The sequence below is a fragment of the Mesoplodon densirostris genome, chromosome 1, assembly GCF_025265405.1.
Source record: "Mesoplodon densirostris isolate mMesDen1 chromosome 1, mMesDen1 primary haplotype, whole genome shotgun sequence".
Taxonomy (NCBI): domain Eukaryota; kingdom Metazoa; phylum Chordata; class Mammalia; order Artiodactyla; family Ziphiidae; genus Mesoplodon; species Mesoplodon densirostris.
In genome coordinates this window covers 226,176,603-226,201,464 of record NC_082661.1, presented here as the reverse complement: position 1 = coordinate 226,201,464, position 24,862 = coordinate 226,176,603, and the positions used below count along the sequence as shown (strand labels likewise).

Below are 24,862 nucleotides of genomic sequence, written 5' to 3'. Positions count from 1 at the left end.
CCAGTTAGGCTCTCAGTTGAAAGTTACGGAAGGCCATACCCTACAACACAGGTAGACTGAGTGTCTTAGTTTGCAAAGGCTGCTATGAAAAAGTGCCACAGACTGAGCGGCTTTCACAACAGAAATTTATTTTCTCACATTTCTGGACTCTGAAGTCCAAGATCAAGGTGTTGGCAGGGATGAGGTCTTCTGAAGCTTCTCGCCTTGGCTTGCAGATGGCCACCCTCCTGCTGCCTCTTTACATGATCATCCCTTTGTGTTTGCACCCCTGGTGTCTCTTCCTCTTCTCGTCAAGTTACAGGTCCTATTGCATGAGTGCCCCATCCTAGTAGCCTCATTTTAACTTAATCACCCTGTCACCCATGATAGTCACATTCTGAGGTACTGGTGCTTAGGGCTTCAATATATGAATCTGGGACTGGGGAAGCGTGGGATTGGGGGTAGAGGGGTTGGGGAAGTGGAGATTCAGCCTACAACACCGAGTCTTACTAGAATTCCAGACTAGCTCTGTCCCAAATCAATCCCTGACTTGATGACAAGAGCAACCCCTTCTCCATAACATGATGTAACAAAGCATAACAAAGGAAAGACATGTCTGAAAGAAAATATTATCTGGAGCTCTACAGATGATTGACATTTAAAAAGTTACTAATTACCTTCATAACCAGAAGAATAAATCCCATTCCTTATTTAAGCGTGTTTAGGTGGAAATGAATATCTACAATTCTCATCTGTGACCTGTTTCACTCGTAAGTACTCTAGACCAGACCATAAACATGCATATGAATTACGTGGGAACCTTGATGAAATGAAGACTCTGATTCAGTATGTCTGGAATGAGCCTGAGATTCTGCATTTATATAACAAGCTTCTAGGGGACAGTCCTCAGACCATCCTCCTAACCAGCTAGACCAGTAGGTGATGAGTGTGTACGCTGGAGTTTAAGAAAAATTGCCCAATAAATAATGTTTAAGATCACTTCCAGCTCTGACATTCTGTTAACTTTAAAAAAAATTCTTTTCCAAAGGAAGACTTATTCTATCACTTGACCATTGCAGAGTGCATTTTTGTGAACTTGTATAGGATTTGGAGTTTATGAGGCTCACACTCAAAAAAGCTCATTTATTTTAGAGCAGTAGTTCTGAACTTTGGCTACGCATTGGAATCAAGTGGGGAGTAAGCATTAAAAAACACTGATGCTGGAACAGACCCTTCCCTCAGAAATTCTGATGTAATTATTCTAGAATGTAGCCTGGAAATTGGCATTAAAATTATGCCAGATGATTCCAATGTGTTGTCAAGATTAAGAACAACTGTTTTAGGGTAGCACTTTTATTTGTTTTTTTATTTTTACTAAAATAGTACTGGACCTGCTTTGACCACCCACCTCATTTACCAGGCCCATTTCTGGTAAAAGTAAGTAAATGTCAATCACAGCCCACCTGCAAAGGAAGTAGGATTTACCCACAGTTGATAGTTGAAGAACTTTTTCTCGGGAATTTTTTATCATCTGGAGCTAGATAATTACTGCTCCTTATAGGCTGGTCATGTGATTTCTACTTTGCCAGAGTCTTCTACAATCCCTATTGTCTCTTACACCCAGTTCACTTCTTTCACTAATTTAACCTGCTTGGCGCCTTTGGGTATGTGAGTTTGTAACACTATCTCTACCATACTAATTAGTGAGATAGTAAATTAGAGATTAAACATGTTCAAGGAGAAATTTTAAATGTACTTCTCAGGCATATTTCAGTTAAAAATTTCACATTGCATAGGTAGTTTTTCTAGATTAGCTCTAAGACCCCTTCCATCTCTAATATTCTGTGGTCTAAATTGTTGGCATTTATGCATGGATCATTTTCTCCATCCACGTTGGAAAATCAATATCTAGTGGCTGATAGGCTTTAGACAATTGAAAATGCTTAACAATTATTATTGCATATTTTGACTCTTAACCATGTTATTAGTATTGCCTATAGGAATACGAAGTCTTCTTAATCTCTGAGATTGCCAGTGTTTATAATAGTGGCTGGGTCATAATAAGTAGTTAACGCATGTTTGTTAACATTAAAATACTGAATTAGGATTTAATATGACCTATTTTGCTTCATTTCTTCATAGCCATAAACTGAATTCAAAATTTCATTTACAACCAATGGGAGGTCTAAGTTATGCTGGCCACTGAAACAAATGTAAACATCCAAATTCAGTGTCTTAACACAATGGACGTTTAGCTCTTATCATTGTGGTGGACAGACTTCTAAGATGGCCCCAAGGTACCACCCCATGTTGTACATGTTTTACATAATCTGAAGATCTGAAGTGCAAGAAGGTTTGATGCAAACGAGATTATTTATTGCTGGATTTGAAGATGGAGGAGGCCACACGGCAAGGAACGAGGGCCGCCTCCAATAGTTTATAGCAGCCTCCAGCTGACAGCCATCAAGATAACAGGGCCCTCAGTGCTAGAGCTGCAAGGAACTGAGTTCTGCTAACAGCCCACGGGAGCTGGCAGCTGACCTTTCCCTAGACAAGTTTTCAGATGAGGATGCGGCCAGCTGCCACCTTGATTTGAGCATTGCATGTAGGACTGGATGGGACAGCCTGGCCATACCAGGCCTGGATTTCTGACATACAGACTGTGAACTAATAAGTGAATGTTGTTTTAAACAGCTAAGTTTGTTGTTATTTTTTACACATCACTAGAAAGCTAACCAATCATTTGATAGCCTAGTACTGGTAGTGATGGATGGTGGATGGCTTTCTTTTATGTGGTCATTCTGGGACCAGGTGCAGCTCTGCAGTCACCTAAAGAGACAATGGAGAGGGCATTCTAGGTCCACTTCTGAAAAACCCAGTTTAGATGCGGCAACCATCACTTATATTTTATTGATGGGAACTAGTTACATGGTGTCAATACAAGGCATCCTAGGAAATATAATCCTGACTGAGCAGCTTCCTCTCCAAAAATTCATATTGTGCAAGAGGGCTAAACATTTCTGTTGCAGTCAGATTTCCATGTGTTTGAATATTAAGGCAATTCTATATCTCATTCCAAGTGGAACAAGAAAATGGGGTGAGATTGTATATTTTAATTTGAGATACAGAAAGAATAAGAGTAATGCATTTATTAGAAAAAAGGGATGTGTTTCAATGACACATTCATTATCAGAGATCTTATCAGGTATGACAATAGTCGGAGGAAAGAATCTGGGCTTTCTCCCTGCCCCGAGGTATTCCTCCACTATTGCCAACATCTTCCATTCCGCCTTCCAGGGGAAGGTTGCTCCTTCTTCACCTACCAGTGAGGTCCAGGCCTGGACACCCTGGTGCACAGCATCATGGCAGCATGGCCTTCCCTTCTGTGGATCTGGTTACCCAACGGTATCCTAGCACCACTCACCTATGAAAAATACAGCAATCACCCTCCTCCCTGGCTCAGGGAAGCTGTATCCAGGCTCTTTGTAGCAAGGGTGACTCTTTCAATAAGTTGTCCCCCATGGACTAGAGTGCTGTGTTCAGTCACTGCAGTGGTAGCCCAAGTAGCCTCTTGCTTGGAAACAAAGTTTATGAACTAATCTATAAAGATTTGATGAAAGAGTGTCACTCACTCTATGCTACCTGATCTTCCTTTGGTTGTTTCTTTTTTTTTTTCAAGGTAAATTTAGTGCATAGAATGTTGAGCTTATGAAGTTGATAGAGAAGGAAATGAATTTGTTTTACAGGAACCTTAAGAAATATTCAAGACAGAATATATAACTTTCTACATGACCTCTTCTAGTAATTGATCTTTCTTGCTTTATTTAATATCATAAAATCCAGACAAAAGGAAGTTATAAGAACTCTAAATGTGTAGTCAGGCAGACATTCTTATCTTCCAGGAAGGGACAGGGGACAGGGAGGGGTATGGTGAAGAAAAACAGAGAGAAGAACTGCTAATAAGACCAAAAAAGGGAAAATGAATTCCTAAGGAAGGCCAGTAAATCTCAGGAGGCATGACATTGCCGATGAACTGGAATATTCCAGATGCTACAGTGACAGCCATTGCTTCATCCCTTTCTCACCAAGAGGTCTCAGCTAAATCTGTCCAGCGTTTATTTATGTTTTTTTTTTTTTTTTCAGTGACATATTCCTCCCTCTGGTCTTGTCTCCCTGTCTCTCTGCTTCCTCCCATCTTTCCTCTGTCATCTCTTCTCTCTCTCTTTTGTCTTCTTTCTTGTTTCCCCTCCCCCATCACTTCCTCTCTTCCTCCTTCCCTTTCTCTCTCACTTCCTCCCTCCTTCCCTCTCTGTGTTAAGTACTGTTCTAAGTGCTGAAAAGATGTCATACTCGTGACAACTTATGGGGTCTCTGATTAACCCCATGTTAAAGATAACGGACATAAAGGCAAAGAGGTTAAATAATTCTTCCAACGTGAGTCTGGGCCGAGTTGGGTTGATTCAAGGAGCTCCGATCATGTCACTCCTCTACTTGAACGCCTTGCTAGATTTCCTAGAAATTGCGTACAGCTCCGATTCTGTAACATGATAGATGGACCTCTACAACAAATGGCCCCCAACCTCTCTCCCCAAACACAGTCGGCTTTTGTCACATCCCTAGAGGCCCCCATGTTATAGCATCATCAGAATACTCTTTTCCAAACACAGATGGGCTTTTACGACTCCATGCTGCATGCCTGATACATAACACCTTGCTTGCTTTGTGGCATCCTTCTTTACCTAAAACTCTTACGCATTGTTCAAAACCCAGACCACCTCTTTTGTGAAGCCTTTCCTGACACTTACAGGCTGAACTAGTTACTCTTCATTCAATGCAGACAGGAAAATGCTCACATTTCCATTATAGAATTTACGACATTGTCCTGGATTATTCATACATTTGCCCTGCCCACCAGACTCTGGAGTCCCGAAGAGAAGGAATGGGACCTTATTCACTGGCAAACCCAGTGTTTGCCACCTAGTTTGTGTTCACTGTGAAGAGGGTGGTATGATAACGCAAGAAAATCATCATCGATATGTAACCTATATGCTAAACATAAGTAGTACTAACCTTAAATATAAAGGTTTTAGAACTGTACATACATGCTGATTTAAACAAACATTTCCTATAAAAATTTGACTTTATACAATTTAAAATTGATTTATAATTTTGTCTTTCAGTTCCTCTAAATCAAGAGCTCTGCTAGTGATTTAAACATGCCATGATTTAATAAAATGTGATGTACATGTACTTTTCAAAAATACTTTTATTATGTAAAGTGAAATTCATTCTCTCCCCCCTTCACACACTAAAACACACACACACACTGGAAATGGCAAACCAGTCTGTGAATATCTTTAGACTTTTTCATAGTATACACCTTTGTGTTAAAAAGCTTTTTTTCTATATAGTTTATTCATAGTTATTTAACATTTAAGAAATAAATGTTATACTGATAAAATCACTTTAAATTTAAGAGTTTAATGACTGTGTTGCAGGAATTGTCACTATTATTCTGCCTTTGTCCAACATTAGATTGCATAGTCTACACACACACGCACACACACACACTATATGCAGTCCTACATATGTTTAACAGTTTCAGACTTCTTTCACTTTATTTCTAAATTCAAGCATATCCCTTTGGATAGTGTTATTTGGATGTCAAATATTTTCTTAAAATGATATATAAATACACACATATACATTAGTGTATGAGTTGCATGTATGTGAATATTTATTCACTGTATATATAGTTCAGTCTGGTGTACATATGTATATATGTATATAGTGTTATGTAGATACACACACTATGTGTATAGTCTATATAAATATACATATATGTATATATATGTGCACACACATACTGTATTTATATATCCCTTTGGATGATATTATTTGGATGTCAAATATTTTCTTAAGCTGATATATAAATATACACATATATACATGTGTGTATTAGTTGCATGTATGTGAATATTCCCTATATATGTAGTTCATTCTGGTATATACATATGTATATATGTATATAGTGTGTGTGTATATACATGCACTATGTATATAGTCTATATATGTATATATACATATACTATATTTATATATCCTTTTGGGTAATGTTATTTGGATATCAAATATTTTCTTAAAATGTATAAATATACACATATATATGTGTGTGTATGAGTTGAATGTATGTGAATATTTATTCACTATGTATATAATTTATTCACTATGTATATAATTTATTCTAGTATACATATGTATATATGTATATAGTGTGTGTGTATATACACATGCTATGTATATAGTCTATACACACACACACACTGTATTTATATAGTCTATGTGTGTACACACACACACACACTATATGGTCCATTACAGCATGCTATGTATTAATATATAGTTTCCAAGTTTCCTCATCCTTTGAGGCCAGCTAATGATTTCCAGATAATGAGACTGAAGGTACCTCTGAACATTCTGGACCAAAGAACGTTAATGCAGCTACCAACCTGGAAGTGCTCTTAAACAGTGAGCTCTCTGTCCTGAAATCCTGAGCTGAGCATGTTCTGTAAATTGTGTTGTTTACTCTGTTGGGATCTCTCCTGTCATTATTCTGTGTGACAAAATAATGGTGAACAGTTTTGAGTCATGATGACTGACAGATTGTACAAGTGATAATGCTGGATCTGTCATAAAGAAACAAAGAAGTATGATTGCCCTTGCTGCACCTCCAAAGGGATTTTGTTAAAATGACCCCCTAAAATGTTGATCCATTATATGTTCCTGGGTTCCTCTCTCCCATCCCTCCCCGTAGCCCTCTGCTCTCCAGTTAAACACAGTGTTCTTGTATGTTGCTGTGTATTCATTTAACTTGTTCATCTCACCCTTACTTCAAATTTAGATATACTAGATTTAGGTTTTATGTTTTCTTCCTGCTTTTACTAGCTTTTTCTTAAGTGAGAAAGATAATTGTGACTTCTTTTTATCAGAAACATCTTTTTTCTTAAATAGAGAATCATAGACTCATAACTATACATTAGGGTCAATATCCATGGACAGGAAGGAGCACAGGTAGTTTGAAAGGTCCCCAGGTAATTCTAATGTACAGCCAGGGTCGAGGATCACCACCCACTAGAAGAAATATGTCTACTTATCATCTAAGGAGTTGATTTTTCACCTGGAATGCTTTTTAAACATATGAAAAGCTTCCCCAAATGACTAATTATTTTACACTATTATCCTCTCCCACAATCGAGAATTAGTTTTCAAAGGAATCTAGATGGTGGTATATCACAATTTGGCCCAGTATTCTCAAGAGAGAGAGATATCCTAAAAGAGAATAAATATTTATAAGCATTCATGGAATGACATTCTCTATGCCAACTCTGTCCTTTCCCTGGAATGTTGAATGAGCTTTGCTTTTCAAGGAGATTAAAAGTGATTCACCTAAAGCCCAGATATCTCTGTATTTGAAAGGGGTGATGGGATGAGCTCTGTCTACTTAAGAACCTCAGGAAGTTCAGGAACTATAAAAGGATAGCGTCGTTGTTGCCCACAGTGGATGTCATACACAGGAACCTTCAGTAATGATTAAGCACAGAGTCCGAATTGACGCCAGATGAGGGAAAATGCAAATAGCACCTGTGTGAAGCTTCTGCACTGGTTTCTACTCCAAAGTCATACAGAAAATGTTTGTTTTTCTCCTTAGGTTAGAACCAGTGTCCTCCCCGAACATAAGGATCCCCCGCCAGAGGTTGGGGTAAGTGTTTCTTTTGTTTCCAAAAGGCACACACATCACTTCTAAGCTAATCATTTGGGTTTTCTCTGGCCTCCTGCCTTCTAGGTGACAAATAAAATTGAGTTAAATTAATAGGGTGTGACCATGCAAGGAGACACGGTCACATATTTGCAGAATTGCGTGGACTTCATTCCTTGTCTCCTGAAAATCATCCTCAAGAGAATTCTTATTTAGTTCAGTTGTCTAGAGATGAGTCTAGAAATTGCCCTGCAGGTAACTGAGATGTGATTTGGAGCCAACATTCTGGGACCAACAGGAGTCTGGGAAATTGCAGGTGCAAGCTCGACTGCTTCCGCAAGGATGCAGAAGGCTGACTAGCTATGGGACTGTGATGTTTTCTGCGTCCAGCCGCTTCAACACTAGGGCAGGTTGAAACAGAAACTGCCACCGAAGTGCAGGAAAATCCAGCTGAGGTTTTCCTGCTGCATCTGAGCCATTGCATCTCAAGCTTTTAAAAGTTGGGAGAGCAAGAGGGTAACAGGTAATTTTGCTTAGACAAGTTTAGAGTAGGCAATGGAGGCTCCTGAAGAATAGCCCAGCAGGCTGGTCCCTGGGATCTTGCATTTAGAAAGGTGGAAAAAGTCCAGAAGTAAGTTGAGTCTAAGAGGCCCTGCCAACTGAAAAGCCTATTTGAAATTCCCTGAAATCCTACAGGCAGTTGACCACCTTCTTCCGGTGGGTGAGGGGAGCCCTGTACTAGGTAGCATCCATTTCCTCACTGGCAGCAGCTGCCATCCCAACCTGCCAAGGGAGCCCTCCAGAAAGCGTGCCTTGGCTGAGAAGCGAGTCAGCCACCTCTGCATCTCTCAGCGCAGGGGAAGGAAAAGGGTACTTCGTGCTCTCTCATGCCGAACGCAGCCTTCTAGTTTCTTCCTGGAACACGCTGAATAACTCTCTTTGACTTAAATGAAGCTTCATGCTTTGTTTCCTGCCAGTCCCTTCAGCCTCTTGTGCTGCTCTCACTTCCACCGCCAGTCTTGGTGCCAAGACTACCTGGGCTTCTAGAGTTTCTCCCAAGGAACCAGCGAGTCCTCCCAGCCTCAGGCCTCTCTCCCTGCAGGACACATGCAGTCTCCTTGCCTGGCTGCCCACTGGTGCTCTCTCCCAGCTCAGGACTCAGGTCACAGGCCTTTTGCCTACGACCACTCAGACGTCCTCCTTCAAACTAGAACCACCAGTGCAAGCCGTCCTCACACCCTTTACAGTTGCTTCATATAATGTAAGGCCTTCTGAAATTTGTAACTCTTTTTTTTTTTTTTTTTTTTTTGCGGTACACGGGCCTCTCACTACTGTGACCTCTCCCGTTGCGGAGCACAGGCTCCAGACATGCAGGCTCAGTGGCCATGGCTCACGGGCCCAGCCGCTCTGCGGCATGTGGGATGCTCCCAGACCAGGACACGAACCTGTGTCCCCTGCATCGGCAGGCGGACTCTCAGCCACTGCGCCACCAGGGAAGCCCTGTAACTCTTTTTTTAAATTAAAAAAAAAAAATCTATAGTGCTTTACAATTTTCAAATGTTTCACACACATGATTCCATATAATCCCATAATAACCCTTTTCCCCCACCCCTATTTTGCTCCTCCCCCTTCCCTCTCCCCACTAATGACCACTAGCTTGTTCACTGTATCTGTGAGTCTGCTTCTTTTTTGATTTATTCACTAGTTCGTTGTGTTTTTTATGTTTCACATATAAGTGATATACAGTATTTGTCTTTCTTTGTCTGACTTTTTTCACTTAGCATAATGCCCTCCAAGTCCATCCATGTTGCTGCAAATGGCAAAAAAAAAAAAAAATGAAATTTATAACTCTTAATAAGTTAATCATTTGTTTTTAAAAACTCCCATTTATTTTTTGAGGTTCAAGAAAGATGTGCTGGTTTAATTATTTTCCTCCAACTGCTCACTGCCACAATTTCCCTGTGTTAAGTCCCCCCCGTTTGAGATTTTAATGACATCTTGGCCTAATTGTATGAATTTCCCCCCTAGTTTTTCTCTCATTCAAGTTCTTGGAATGGAATGCACCTTATTCATTTTAAAACTTGAGTCTCTTCTCTGGTTTTAAATTATTCTCTTCCACCCTCTCCTCCACCATTTCCCGCTGCAGGCTGTAGACATCTCTGTGCTTCTAGCAACTAGTGGTGGGGGGAGGGGGAATGGCCCATTCTCACACATTCTCCCCTTTCCTCCTTTCATTGCTCAGTTGCTCAGGAGAAAGGAAAAGGGGGGAGGTTCCTTCTTGCTTGCCCACCATGAGGTGTGGTGCCCTTTATGCTGGTTTTGATACTTCTCAGCATAATGCTGCCTGAGTTCTCTTTGTGGCAGAGTGAAATGCTGGCTCTCCTGTGAGCACAAATATAGGTATTTCTGGAGGCCTTGGAGGCCCCTTCCCATTGTATACTTTCCCATCATGGGGGATCTGGTTCTGGCTGAACCGTGTCTCTTCTGACCGTTTCTATGAACCCCAGCAGCATCAGGTACTAGATAATCAATGATTCTCAAAGGAGACACAATCACCAGTTCCCAACACAGCAGAGGTAGAGATGGTTTGGACACCTTCAAGCTTCATAAGTCATGTTTTGGGTCCATATTCCCATGACTTTGGTTTTGGCCTTGGAGATAGAGATGTCTTCCTGAGGGTAATGAAGAGAGAGATCCGCTTCATTTCCTAAATTGTATCCTCCCCAAATTCTGACCTCTCTCTTCCAACACTACCTTTATATGAACTGGCTGTGTTGTGGTTACTAATAGGCCAGTTTCTCTAAACTGGCTCCTTTTAGGCACTGTGATGAGGTTTTCTGAACTTATAATGTGGAACATTTGTTATCTTGTGTCCTCATCCTTGACAAAGACTCATCTATAATTCCTGGACCAAAATAAACTTCTCAGTGGGCATTCTCCGACATGCCTATTGTATCAGTTAGGAATGCATTCAGAAGCAAGTAACTGGATGAAGAGTAGGTAACAGACTTGTTCTTCTCATGTTAGGAAAAGTCATGGGGAAATTGCCCAAGTCTCCAGCTACTCAAAATGACTTAAAGCAACCAGGCTCTGTCCATTGTCCTGCTTCTCCTTTCTTAAAGTGTTGTACAGTCTGACCATTACACCTCCAGGTATCACATTCCAAATTGAAAAGGTTCTGAGCAACTCATCCTGTTCCTTCAATTCTGGAAAGGAAAACTCAATTGGTATACAGTCATTCCTCAATATCCTCAGGATATTTGTTCCAGGATCCTCCTCGGATACCAAAATCCATGGATGCTCAAGTCCCTTACAGTTGGCTTTGCATATCTGCAGGTTTTATATCAGTGGTTCTGCATCCCAGGGTACAGAGGGCCAACTGTCCCACCACTTACATAATCACTGAGAAGATCAGAGTCCCTGGGTAAAAGGGAATCGAGATACAATTCCCATTTAAACAAAATCAAGATGCTATTAGTAATGCAACTTGGGCAGAATGGGTATTATATATTAGTAATGTCTCCACTCTCCTACTAGATGTTAAACTCCATGATTGCAAAGATCATGTATATTTTGTTTACTTTAATAGCCCTAGCTCTGTGCCTGGAAATTAGCAAATCATGATATACGTATTGAATGCATTAGGAAGCATACCATGATTTTGGTTTGCCAACCATCTTATTTTTTTTAGAACCACCAGAATAAAAAGGGAGGGGGTGTCTAAAAATAATTGCAATAACATGGTAAGAATTGAGTACATTTTATGACACATCAGAAATCAACAAAATGACAATTATATTACCAAACTAAATCTCAAGCATGATAAGAATGAGTCTAAATAAGAACAAGTCAGCATGCCTTGGCTTTTCTAACACACTCCGAGCACATGATATTCTGGATAGAGAAAAATTGTCATCCTTGAGCTGATTAATATACATCTCATCACTCCTCCAAAATATTTTTTTTGGACACTGAAAAAAATTCTTGAGAATTTAAGTTCTTGGCCAAGAACATAGAGCAGGTAATGGCTCTGCCATTACAATGTGCCACGGACTCTAGCCACTGAGTACTCCAATTTAAAAAATGAACTAAAATTTTTTTATTATAAATCTTTCAAATATGTTCCATACATTTCTTTGCATTCTTCAGCAGCATCTATTAGATGAAACCACACCTTTGTTGATGACTTAGTCAAACAGATACCAATCTGTGCTCTGAGACCTTGTGAGGTATATTCATAGTAAAGATGTAATTTTATAATATATGACTTTGCCCTAAACTGCATTTTAATGTGTTCTTTGGACTGTTCATCAAGTTGTAATAGATATTCTCTCAGTTCTTTTTTCTTTGTGATGTATTTTTTCAGCGCATATAGTTCATGTACCCTCTGTCCCTTGCTATAGAATGGGAAACCACACAACCATGTCTGTTAGGGTAGAGAGGAAAGAAAAAGCACCTGTACAAAAGTATGAAAAAGGGCCTATCCTGTAAGTTATGTGCAGGAGATGCTGTGTATCAGCCTGCCTCACAATATAAACTTCTGGTTTTCAAAGACCTTTTAAAACCTACACCACAGTTCCAGTATATAGTTTTATGAGAATATGTTAGAGTATTATGGATATCTTCATTTACCCTCAAAAACCAGCACTGTCTTCTAGAGACATAAAGGACCACATAACTTTCATATAAAAGACCACATAACTTTCATATCTTTTTTTTCACTAGAATTTATTCTTGTTTATATTTCCCTGAATCTAACTTTTATTTTTAAACGTACGTTTTTCTTTTTTATAATAGGAATTTCTCATAGACTTTAAAAAAAAAAATACTCTGCCTTTTCCAAAAAGTATTTGAAGTGGACTTATATTTAAGTCATCTGACTTCTGGGCATATTTTCCTTAAGCACTATGCAAGCTAATATTTATGCAGTGCTTCCTATTTTCCCAGCAATGTACTAAGTGCTTTGCCTGTATTACTTTAATTCTCATAACAATAGTATGAGAAAGATACAGTTATCATATGCAACTTTTTCATCCAGAAACTAAGGCCTAGTATGGTGGAGTAACTTGTCCATGTCCCAGATTTGTGAAAGAGAAGACAGACAAACGGAGCTTGACAGTGCCCATCAGTGTACAGCCAGCCTAGGGGCTGGGAGAAGTGATTTTATTGCCCAGATTTCCATTTTTGGACATAATCATGGATTTAGAACTACCCTTCAGATCTCCAACTCTAGTGACACTTTAATTTTTTTCTTCTTCTTTGTTTTTAAATTCTCCCCTGATATTGGAGCTCCCAGTTTAAAACCTTAAAGATGAGAATTTTAGAAACAATACCGAAGGAGAGATGAAAACATTGTTCCCTGAGTTATATTTGGAATATAAACAGATTTTTTGAAATAATTTTCTTGAATTCTATGATTATGATTAAAGTGACAGTAAAGATAAAATAACTCTATATTAAGTTATTTTGCATTAGCATTGTGTGCTATTTTCCCTCCATGGGAATTCAGGTTTCATAATAGAGAAGACTGTTTTCTCTCTAATTCATTCTTTGACCAGGAGTCCAACGAATATTCATGTAAATGAATGATGTGTTTTCCACTTTCAGGGGTGTGGAGGATCCTAGTTTTATTTATACTGAGGTGAAGCAAACACATAAAAACCTGCTAGAAAGTAAGAGTATAGGCAAGTCCATTGTTCGGTATTGCAATGTGAAACAATTAGGTAATGTCTTTAAACTGAGGGATTTTATTAAATGCATTTTATGCAACACGTTATCCTAATGTACAGTTATTTTTAGAATAAATTTAAAAAATGTTTTTAGAATAAATAACACTTCCTCTGGTTTGACACCCTTTCATAATGCCATTACCTAAGTTGATTTATAATGGATTGTATGATTTCTGTAAGCTCTCTCTCAAAGGATAATATCCTTTGAGATTAAGCACGTAGCTGACAGTTGTGATGGAAAAGGTTGACTCACAGGCATCCTTTCTGGCACACTGCAAACACTCACAGTGCAGCAGTGGGTGTAGCATGCAGCCTCTCTGTTCCGGACAATGGGCTGAGCTAGAAGATGGACGAGCCAAGGTCCTGCTTCCACAGGAGCTCCCGGCCTGGTGGGCAGGAAAGACATTCAATGACTTGTAGTCACAGACTACTTGCAGCTGTGCCTGCTGGTGTGTCTGGGATGAATATCTGAAAATAGCCCCTCCACCTGTCTCTCATTGCTACATTCCCGTCTGGGACATCTGCTGCTTCTGTTGCTGAAAAGACCACACTAACATTCATGGTATGTGCAGTTCGTTTTCTTAATTCTATAACCATCCCTTCCTTCACAAATCTCAAAAGGCAAGGAGAAGAAATAACATGAAATTTGGGGGCACCGTGACATTTCTGATGGGTTGAGCATTTTCTTCAAGTGAGGATACTGAGTGAGGGGTAGAATTTAAATTAATAAGCCTAATTACCTGTGAAAGAGTAATAAGCAAGACATCTCTTTAAAATACAAAATGCTAAAGTGAAATTCACTACCACGGTATACAATCCTCAAGCTAAAAAATTGTTTTGATTTCCCACAGTTCAGTGAATTATAATGCTTTATAAATATCTGCAGAAGGAGTATTTCTTTTATATCTCATAGTATAAATTACTTGAAAGCTAGTGTCTATGCCATTTATTCATTCATTTATTGTCAGTCACTATTTATCACACACAGAAAACAAAGCTCGTTGTGGATCTTCAAATCTCAATTTTTATTTTGAGGGGAGGACAGAATAAGCAATTAAATACATAATATTTAAGTGACAATAGAAAACATACAACAGGATAAGGAATGGAGACGAGCAGTGTGGAGCAGGGGAGCCCTTTTATACAGCGACGTCCTAGTAGGTTATCTGCTGAGGTGGCATAAGTGCTTTTGTTCAGCTGGGTCTCTCCTAGACACTCTCTGCCCCTTACTGAAAAGTCACCCTAAATTTTGGCTTTGTTCATACAGCTCTTGGAATTCTTCTCTGCCTTGATTCACTCTCAGCACTCATGTCATCACAGCTTGTTTCCACAAATCTTCTGTTTTCACATAACATTCTTCACCTAATAATTTAGTCTTCTGTGATCCTCAATTTGGCGACTTGGTATCTAAACCACTTCTTCGAGTTTCAAGTGAATTAATTAGGTTTTATCATTACTAACATATAGGCATCTCCAACCTACAACCGAGTTGTATTTCAAATGTTTGCCTTTAAGACTTTTGAACCAGTTCTTCTAAGTTAGAACTTTGAAAAGAAGGAGAAAAATTCTGACCTGAAGCTTGTCTTTTCTATGCTCAAGGATCACTTTGTGTAGATGCAGCCTCTTACGTATGGAATCACTGCGCACTTTCCTCTGAAAAGAACCAGTTGACTTAAGTCCAGCATCTCATTCTAGGGCAGGCTGGCAACAGACGTATGAAGAGAGAATGTTCTGGAAAGATGTAGTGTAGACTTCTTGTAAAGTATTACAGTGTGTTAGGCAGCAATGGTATGGGTTTGATACTGATATTTTCATGTTTACATCTTGACCTTGAAAGGAGAATGAGACATCTTATTTATGGTATACCATAATATTGTGACTTTTAAATCACAAGCAGCCAGGAATATTAAAAAGAGGTGAAAGATTTTTATCCTGGAAAAGAAAAACCAATTTAGTGTTTTATTCTTTATATTATGAGTCAGAGAGTATAGAAGATAGATATGTTCATAGATAGTCAACACCCAGTATGATAGGTTAAAAAAGCAATTTTAGAAAATGTAATTGAATAAGTACCATTCTTTGTTGTGTGTTGGAGTGAAATTGTCCCATGCTAGTGTAGAAATAACAAAGGAAACAAATACTTTTAAACATTGCTGTGATGGGGGAGAAATGTAGCATTTCTATTTATAACTTGCACAGAATCCCACATAAAAATAGCTCCAACTAACAGATTTGCTCATATCTGGAATACAAAGTTGTTGCTGCCCATGACTTGAAGAATTCTAATAAGAACAAGGACGGCATGGGTAAATATTAAAAGTCTGTCATCTTTTCTTTTATCTCAGTTTTCATGTGGAGAGAAAATGTGTTCATGGAAAAGTCCTGGCTTCTGTGTTACACATTTTGTTATTTTCCTGGCTATTCATCTCTGGTTTTAATGAGAAGGATGCATTTGCATCCCTCAACCTCGCCCCATGAAGTGGATATCTATTACTGATGCTTGTATTTCTGTCAATGAAATATTTGTCAGGCTAATAGATTTAACATTTCACTCTTCTGAAGACTAGTTTTGTGTGATTGCTGTGACACAAAATACTGAGAACCTCAGAAGTTAATGGAAACCATTCTTTCTTATTTTCAGCGAAGCTTTCTGGGCTATGCCAGTTTTAAAGTTGGGGATCTACTGAAGTCCAAGGAGCAAGTGCTGACCCTGAGCCTGAGGTGGGTCTCAATGCTGTTAAATTTAACAGCCTGTGATATTTATTGAAGGCTGGTTGGGTTTGAAAGTTACGATTCTTGCAGATGTTTGGATGTCAACTCTCAAACAGCTTACATTCTCCTTTGCAACAAGTTACAGGGAAACAGCAATTATTCAGGTTCATATTCAAGTCTGTGTTTCACATGGTCAAAAGTTATCAGTTCTTGTAGGGAAAAAAAAATAACATTATTAACAAGCTAGTGGTGGCCAGAGGGTTAGGGGTGGGAAATGGACAAAAAGGTGAAGGAGATTAAGCAGTACAAACTACCAGTTATATAAGTCACAGGGATGTAATGTACAGCAGGGGAATATAGTCAATAATAATATAATAGCTTTGTATGGTGCATAATCTGTAAAAATATCAAATCACTGTATTGTACACCTGAAGCCAATATAATATTGTAAGCAACTATACTTCAATATAAAATAAAAAATAAAGCGATGAAACTTGAAATGAAACTTCAAAAAATAAGGTGATAAAATTCTTTGAAAGTAAGAAAGTAAATAGAGATGATGGGCATATTACTAAATAATATTTCTGTTACTTATCAAAATGTTACTTTTTAAATCAAGTGAGTTTCTAGGTTTGAAATATGTTTGTTAGAGGCAACTTGCAGATTTATGATAATAAAGGGTAAGCTGATTATTCTCTTTTTTTAAGTTTATTTTGCTGCTATACTATTAAATATAAAGTGTAAGTTAAATATATAAAGTATAAGTTAAAACAGACTCATTGCAACAGACAGCAGATCAGAGATGCTTTTGAGTATGAGTACAATCTGTTTTGATACAGATGACACAACAATCTTTAGGAACTGCACCGTGTTTTCATACTAAGAAGAGTATTAAATAGATTAATCATTTCTTTTTAACTTCATTATAAATTAGAAAAATGGTATGTTATTTTCTAACTGTATAATAACTTTAAAATTATGTATACATGGAGAACACTGCCTTACAATATTTATATAGTATAAATGAATATAAAAGTTGTAGAGAACATAGTTTGTAAATCTTAAGATGCTCTTCTTTTGATGAAATGTAGAGACCATTGTCAGGGAACAGACAATGTGTCAAGTTTGTTTGCCCTCTGTCCAGCCCCTAAGGACCCATTATAACCAATTTATTTCAGTGTAGATGTCATGGTTTATGGTGGAATCTGTACTGCTGGCTGTCTCCTATCTGATTTTTTCCTGATCCTTACAGTTTTGCATTTTGACTTAAGAGATGGTATAAAATAATTTAAAGTAACACATGTTCATGCAGAAAAATAAGTGTTGAAGGGTTCTACTGAGGCTGTCATCTTCTTTTTGGCTTCCTTTTGGCTGTAAATTTTTTTGTTGTTGCATTTTATTTGGGACGGCATTTAAAAATCTTTATAGTTTTGTGGTGTTATTCCCAATAAAATGTTGCTGTGTTTATTTTCTGTTGGAAGTGTGTAAGTGACAGCTAAAATGTCTATCTGTCGCTGTCACTGGTATCCTAGAAGATAGCTATTACCCATCTAGCATGGCAGTTAGATTTGACCCAAGTGCCCCTGGATTCATGATATAAGATGTCAGACATTGAGTTTGCTGAGAACCACCAGCAGGTCACATGTTTTCTATCTAAGTTGCATGGTACTTTATTCCTCACCTTGCTGATCACAAACTGCAGTGTTGATTGTATCATAACTGTCATTAACGTCTGCAGCCCTCTGCACAACATTTAGACACTGGCTTTGAAACAGATACCAGGGACCCAGAAATCCTTAGTGAAATGAAAATATGTGAACACACACAATTAGAGGAAGGATAGGAACAGAAAGATCTAGTTTAGAATGCTACACTTAGAAGGAAAAAGGGATATAATAATTCCAGATTTAGAGGAAATCAAGACACATTTCCACTTTTGATTTTAATACTCCTGATTCTTATTTATTTGATTTTGATTGTATAAAAGGAAACCAAATTTAGCAACAAAGCATTGCATTTTCTAGAAAAAAATAATTTTTGAAAGCCAATTTTGAAATGGCGAGGTTAATATTTTTTTCCCTTTTTGCGCTTTGCCAAATTTGTAGATTTCTCCCCCTATGAACAAGACACATTATAGATTTATCATAACCTGCTGATTTCTGTTGCTTTGTGTTTTTCCATCTGTTGTAATTTATCTGCTTTCCACTGACTTGGCAACCTCTGAGGTACTGAGTTAGAAAAACGTTAAATCAGGAATAAGAAGCATTTTTTTGGTTATTAGTTTTGTTTTTACTATTCCTTTGCACTGACAATATCTGACTTTTATTCCTTTTATATTCAGGTCATAATTTTTAAAGAATAGAATTCTCAGATTTCTGTAAAACAAATTCACAGAAATAAGGGTAAGGGTGTATTTGTCGGCACCGTTCTTGGATAGTGAGCATCCCCAGAATCTGTCTAGTTTTGTTTGTGTTCACTGTCCCTTTGGGTTGCTTCTTATAAGTCAGATTTCAAACTCTCCAACTAGTTTCATGGAATACCATAGTTTAATGTGGCCTGTCCTATGTGTTGTGAACTGGAATTTTTGAGTTTGAGTTGAATTTTTATTTTCCACAAAAAACTGAAAAGGGCAAGAAGTGTGGGACTTATTTATAGACTTAGACTCAAATTTCATGAAATATGGTACAGTGCATTTTTGAAATTGTAGGCTAAAATTTGTTTACATGTATTGGGGAGAATGCTTCCGATATAGAAAGTGGTTCCCACTCATGTAACTCATCTTAATTTAAATGCATAGCCACTAAATTTCTGTCTAAGTGTTCTAGTATCCCAATCGGTGTCTTTATTTAGTATTAACCCTTGTACCTTTATATGACATCTGCTTTGTTTTTCTAGTTTACATTTGGTAGTTCCTGTCTACTCTGACTTCCTTTAGATCTGAATCATACTTTCTGTTTCGTTTTCTAGCTCATTACTATCTATTCCTGACTTCCATACTGTACTGTAAACAAGCTAAGGTTCTTTTATAGCGGATTACAACTTCAGACATGGAAGACACTGGTTAATATTACAATAATAGTAATAATAATGAGAAGAGAAGGAGGAGGAGGTGGAGGAGGAAGATATTATGAGACACTACGTGTCTTATGCTCTGATAAGTATGTTAGAGATGTTGTTTCATGGACCCTTATCAGTGTATGATGTTATTACTTTTGTCATTTTATAAACTAAGGAACTGAGGTATAGAAAGCAGTTAAGTAATTTGCACAAAGTTACAATGCTCTTAACATAAGAAAGCCAAGGCGTGAAGCCACACGTTTCTGACTACAAATCCTGTGCTCTTAATGACTCACTTTTTGTCCCCATTGACCAAGGGGAAAACCGAGATCTAGTTAAAACATGTCCTGTGTCACGTGACTTGGTAATGGCAGAACAAAGCAAGGACTGAGGTCCAGGACCACTCGCTCAAGGTGTCTTCCACATTGATTTCACCACGGTGCCTGGATTTATAGCAAATGAAGACCTAATGAGTGTTAGTGGCCATGGAGAACTCAGGAATATTAGCCATGATGGCAGAAAGTGAGAACCAGCCTGCTAGGTTAAGGGGGAATGGAGACTAAGGGAAACCTGGGGAATCTATTCTCACCCCAGAACCATGGCCCTGAGCCTGGTTTACTGCCCAAGCACCTAACAGTTATTTGTTCTACCAACCTGACCTGAGTCTCTTGGAATCATAACAAGCAGAAATTTAGAACATCATAATACTGTCTTATTTAATTACAGAATGGAGAAGCAGATCTTTTCTCTGGCAATGGTGCTAGAGATCAGGGGAAAAATTACGTTGCTATTAAAGTAGTCAGACAATCACAAAGGCAGAAAAAGAGGCAGGGATAAAAATTATTTCTTAGGAAATCCTTCTCAGAAGAACTGAGACAGATAGAGTGCTTTGACCTTGTCTGACCCTTGTTGCCTATCTCCACACAGTTCGGACTTCATTCAGTGACTGTTCATTCAGCAAGCATTTATCATGAATTTTTCATAGGCTAACTATATTAATAGGTTCTTTACCAAATTTTTTAAAATAGTAACAGAGTTAACATTTTGCAGTTGATATTACTAATAACACTGTTAATGAATAATCTTGTTTTTTATTGATCATCTACTAGCATGCAAGGGATATGTTGGGTACTTCTCCTGAACTATATAATTTAATCCCTGCAGCTTTATCATCCCAGTTTTCTAGCAACTTGTCTAAGATTCCGCAGGTACTAACTGTACAAGTAGGATTAGAATTCAGTTGAGTCTGACTCCAGAGCTTCTTCTGCTTTTATTTTCCTGCCTGATAGGAAGCTAATGATCTCACAGCATCTTTGCTTTCTTCTCCATTTTATATTCTATCTTTTGGAGAGTTTTAGGGACCTCAATTACTTTTTATTAATGTTTTAATCTTAAAATTCAATTTTATATGCCTGTGACATAGTAGAGAGGTTCAATAATTATTTGTTGAGATTTTGATTCATGATGATGACTTATATTTTTATGGATGCTAAATATGAACCTGGTACCATTTATTTCCAAGTGGAATCCACCTATATTAGTGAATATAATGCAGTCTAAGCTTTAGACTATATCTGAGACAAGTAACTTTCAGAGTAATAGTGAGTGATAGATTGTGATTTGCTTGAAAGGCTGAAAACCTTACTTAGAATTCACATTTATTTCAGTGTAGGTAACATTGCCTTGCCACAGAAACATTCAGCTCATCTTAGCAACTGCTGTGTTATTTCTTTTGTAACCTTCCACGTGTAATCCCCCCCCCAAATTAAGCAAACATTTATTATAATTTTATCATAGTGGATGTGACCAAATTTTCTTGAATGCAGATGTATAAGAATTTATCCATAAAAAGAGAATTTATGTTTCCTTTTCGTTTATGACTTCTGCCACATTTACAGTAGTGCTGTCGTGAAATGTATAATGTAAGACTCCGATGATCCTAGACAGACATATGATGTTATGTTTTATAATATACAGATGTATGGGAGGGGCTCTGAAAGAAACAAACAATGAATTTCTACTGTTTTTAAATTTTTCCTATTTTATGTAACATTTTATATGTGTACATGTTCATGCAAATACCACATGGATTTTATGGATAGGTATGTTTGTACATTTATATTCTTTTACGATTATTTTGCTTTCTCCCAAACTTGACTATTTATTTTCCATTATTGTCAAATGTGTGTGTTTAGAGAAGGTAAGATCCAAATTATGGAGTCTTAAGTTTTGTTTGATTTTGTTTTTTGGTGTTTTGCTTAATTTAACTTCTTACACACACACACACACACACACACACACACACAGGCACAAACACACACTTCCATTTTATTTCTAAAAACAGAAGAATGACAAAAAAACAAACAAACAAACAAAAAACTCCCGCATATTTTTAACTGAATCTCCCAAAGGCATGTTCTTAATTTAAGAGCTGGAAGCAATATTAAGGAGAGGTTCCTTAGGCTCGGACACACAGTTTTCTACAGCAGCATACTCAGAGTGATAAAAAAAATGAAATTGTCACTAGCATTTCTCAGGTTGAGAGCCAAGGCCCGTTCTGTAGGCCATAGGGCAGTGGATCAGAATGTTTGTTCCTGGAATGCTCGAATGCCTGTGAATCCCCACGTTCACCTGAGACCGAACTTGGCCATAGATTGACAATACAGTTTTAACTGATAAATTTATTTTTCATTTGAAATGGAATTAAACTTTTTTTTTCATTTCCTACCGCAACTCTTTTCCTGCATGCAAATAATGCTTACTTTAAGCACCAGATACCGTCTTTAAAATTGTATGTGTGACGACAACATATTTTCTTATATTTACTTGGACTTCAGAGATGCTTTTAAAAAATCACACCCAAGCATCTTGAATATGTTTTGAATATGCTTTATTCTCCTTTAAAAGTCGCTTCCAGTTAGTTTTGCTAGGTATCAGAAAGTAGGATTACAGCAGAAAGTTCTGCTGGTTCCACCACACTAAGCTTTATACACGTCTAAGACATTTTCTATGTTACATAAGGGTGGTAGACATTGACTGGTGGCCAAAAAGCCTGCTTTAAGAGAAAATAGCATATCAGTGATTAATTATAAAACAGAATAGTATTAAACTTTATTAAGCGCACTCGTGGAAAAGCTCGAGGATAAGGATGTCATGTAAAAGCTAATTTGATGCTTTTGCCTAGAAATTTCTAAAAATGCCCATCCTAACCGCTGAAAGCAATGAAAAAGAACACTGCATTCTTTTCCTTTGGGAGGGAACAGCAAGAAAACATGCACGTCAGTAGCAAATGCACACTCATGCTTGATCCAGATGCACACATATAGGAAAAGCCTCGAATCTCTGGAATGCTCTATTCACCGTGCTTTTGGCATAATTCAGAACGAAGACAGGAAGCTCCTCCAGGACAGCTTCTCTGATTCTGACACTGACTCGGACCTCATAGACACATAGGAAGAGGTAACTAACACTGTTTGAGGTTTATGATGGATTAAGTGTTTCAAATGTCTTACCTTACTGAATCTTCTAATACCCTTGCCTGGAAGGTGATATTATTCTTGTTATATAAGCTAACTGAGGAGTAGCAGTATAACTTTCTAAGGTCACACAGCTGGGACAGGATGGATATTAGAAGAGAAGAAGGGTTCTTAGAGAATATATATTTTGTTTAGAATTTTAGGATTAAATAAGTTTACAGACCAGAAGAGATCTTGACACTTTAGCTTCTTCTTGGACCCCTTTAGTGAACTGGAAATCGAACTTAGGAGGCCATACGTCTTTCCCATTTTCCGACAGGTCAGTGTTAGAAAAGTGTTCCTATTTTATCCCAGACTTTATCTTCTTGCCACATTCCCAGCTCTCCTTCATAGTGTTAAGTAGAATAAGCCTCATACCTTTTCTCTATGATTGCATAGTGTTAAGTAGAATAAGTCTCATACCTTTTCTCTATGATTGCAGTTTTTTTGCCCAACTTTAAATCTTCTCTCCTTTTTTACTCAGCAAGAAATGTAATGTAGTAGAAAGAGCACCAGACTTTCCTACCAGATTCGGGTTCAAGTCCCAGCTGTGTCACCAGCTGTGTCACCCCAGGCATGTTGTTTATTCTCTAACATCTGTTAATGGAAATAGTAATGACCTCCCTCCCAAGGTGATTCTAGGCAATTGATAAATGCAGTGAAGTTCCATGCATTGCCATGCATTAGAGAAAAACAATCTATAATGATTGCTTCTTGCATTAAACTTACTAATTCCTTCACCCATCACTTAATGTTTTGCTTAGTTTTCTTAGTTTGTTGTAGGTCTTTCTTAAAATGTGACATACACAATTCTCTAAATTGAGCAGTGGCAGAGAGGTTGATTTAACCTTTGATCTGGACATAACATTTTTATTATCTGAGGAATGGATGCTTCCTTGAAACCCAAGTTTTGGCTTTAATCACACTGACACCAGATTTGGCTTCTTATCAAATGGCAGATACCAGCAAGAGACATAGGGAAAGTATTTGGTTGAAACAGGCTGCATTCTGATAGAGTTGGGAAAAATCTCAAATTTGCTTTGACTTCAAATTTTAGCAATATAGCATTGAAATCAGGACAGATATTCATAAAAGTGACACAGAATGTCAGTTGCTTTTAGGGTTTACCGATGCAGGTTATTGCCGAATCTTTAATAAACTGTCTACAGAAATAAATTCAAGTGGTGTTTCTCAGGACTGGTCTGTGAAAAGGAAGGGAGACATCAAAAGCAGAAGTAGGACTATTTGCTTCTAAAACTGATTCTGTTCTTATATATAACTGTGTCAGTGTCATTTAGGAACAAGACTGTCTAAAATTATCAAAAGGCTCTAACATGAGCCACTTTGTAGTAACTACTAAAATGACATTAATTTATTATAAAATAAGAGAATACAAAATATACAAATATCATGGGCTTAGGACAGTAGAGAAATAGAAAGTGTATGGGATTTAGAGACATGCCTGAGCCCAAATCCTGGCTTTTTTATTATCCAGAAGGATGATTGATTACTCTGAGACTCAGTTTTCTTATCTGTGAAAAGGGGATAACAGTGGTGCCCATCTCACAGCCTCAGCTCACATGAATTACTAAAGTGAAATGTTTATAACAGTTCCTGACACATAGTAAGTGCTCAATAAATGTTGGCTGTAATTTTTATTATTTTTTTCTTTTTATTGATTAGCTTCTCTAGCCTTAGGTGTTTTGATGTTGTTTTCGTTGTTCCCAGGTGAGAATTAGACAAATGGTACCCAACCCATCTGAAACAGTACCTGATGCAAAGCATGTGCCCATCATGCTCGTCACCTATTTTTAAAATTATCATCCTCACCAGTATTATTATTCCCCATTTCATCCAACTAGACTTTCATTTATAACTTAAATGGCTCTACAGTGGTATAGTCTGCATTGTTCTTTATGTTCCTAATCCATTTTCATGGGGTGGGAGGTATGACCATGGAAACCGATTAGCATTTCCTTAGTTTGCATTATTCAAAATATGTCATATTTGTCAGATTGCAAATTAGAGTTTTCAGTCACTGAAGAGACATCGCATACTTAGAGTACACTTCAATAGCTCCTCAATTTGTAAAGAAAAGCCTGAACTCTTCCCTC

The 24,862-nt window shown here is 37.7% G+C and overlaps 1 protein-coding gene across 6 annotated transcripts in view; it reads left to right on the top strand.

Annotated features, from left to right (window-relative positions):
* INPP4B (inositol polyphosphate-4-phosphatase type II B) overlaps positions 1 to 24,862 on the top strand; it is a 353,637-nt gene that overhangs the window by 95,445 nt on the left and 233,330 nt on the right. For all 6 annotated transcript variants that reach the window (XM_060095092.1, XM_060095079.1, XM_060095076.1 and 3 more), the window contains exons 5-6: positions 7,688 to 7,738; positions 16,106 to 16,185. In XM_060095092.1, coding sequence (XP_059951075.1) covers positions 7,688 to 7,738; positions 16,106 to 16,185 — 131 coding nt within the window. The remainder of the gene's footprint in view (positions 1 to 7,687; positions 7,739 to 16,105; positions 16,186 to 24,862) is intronic.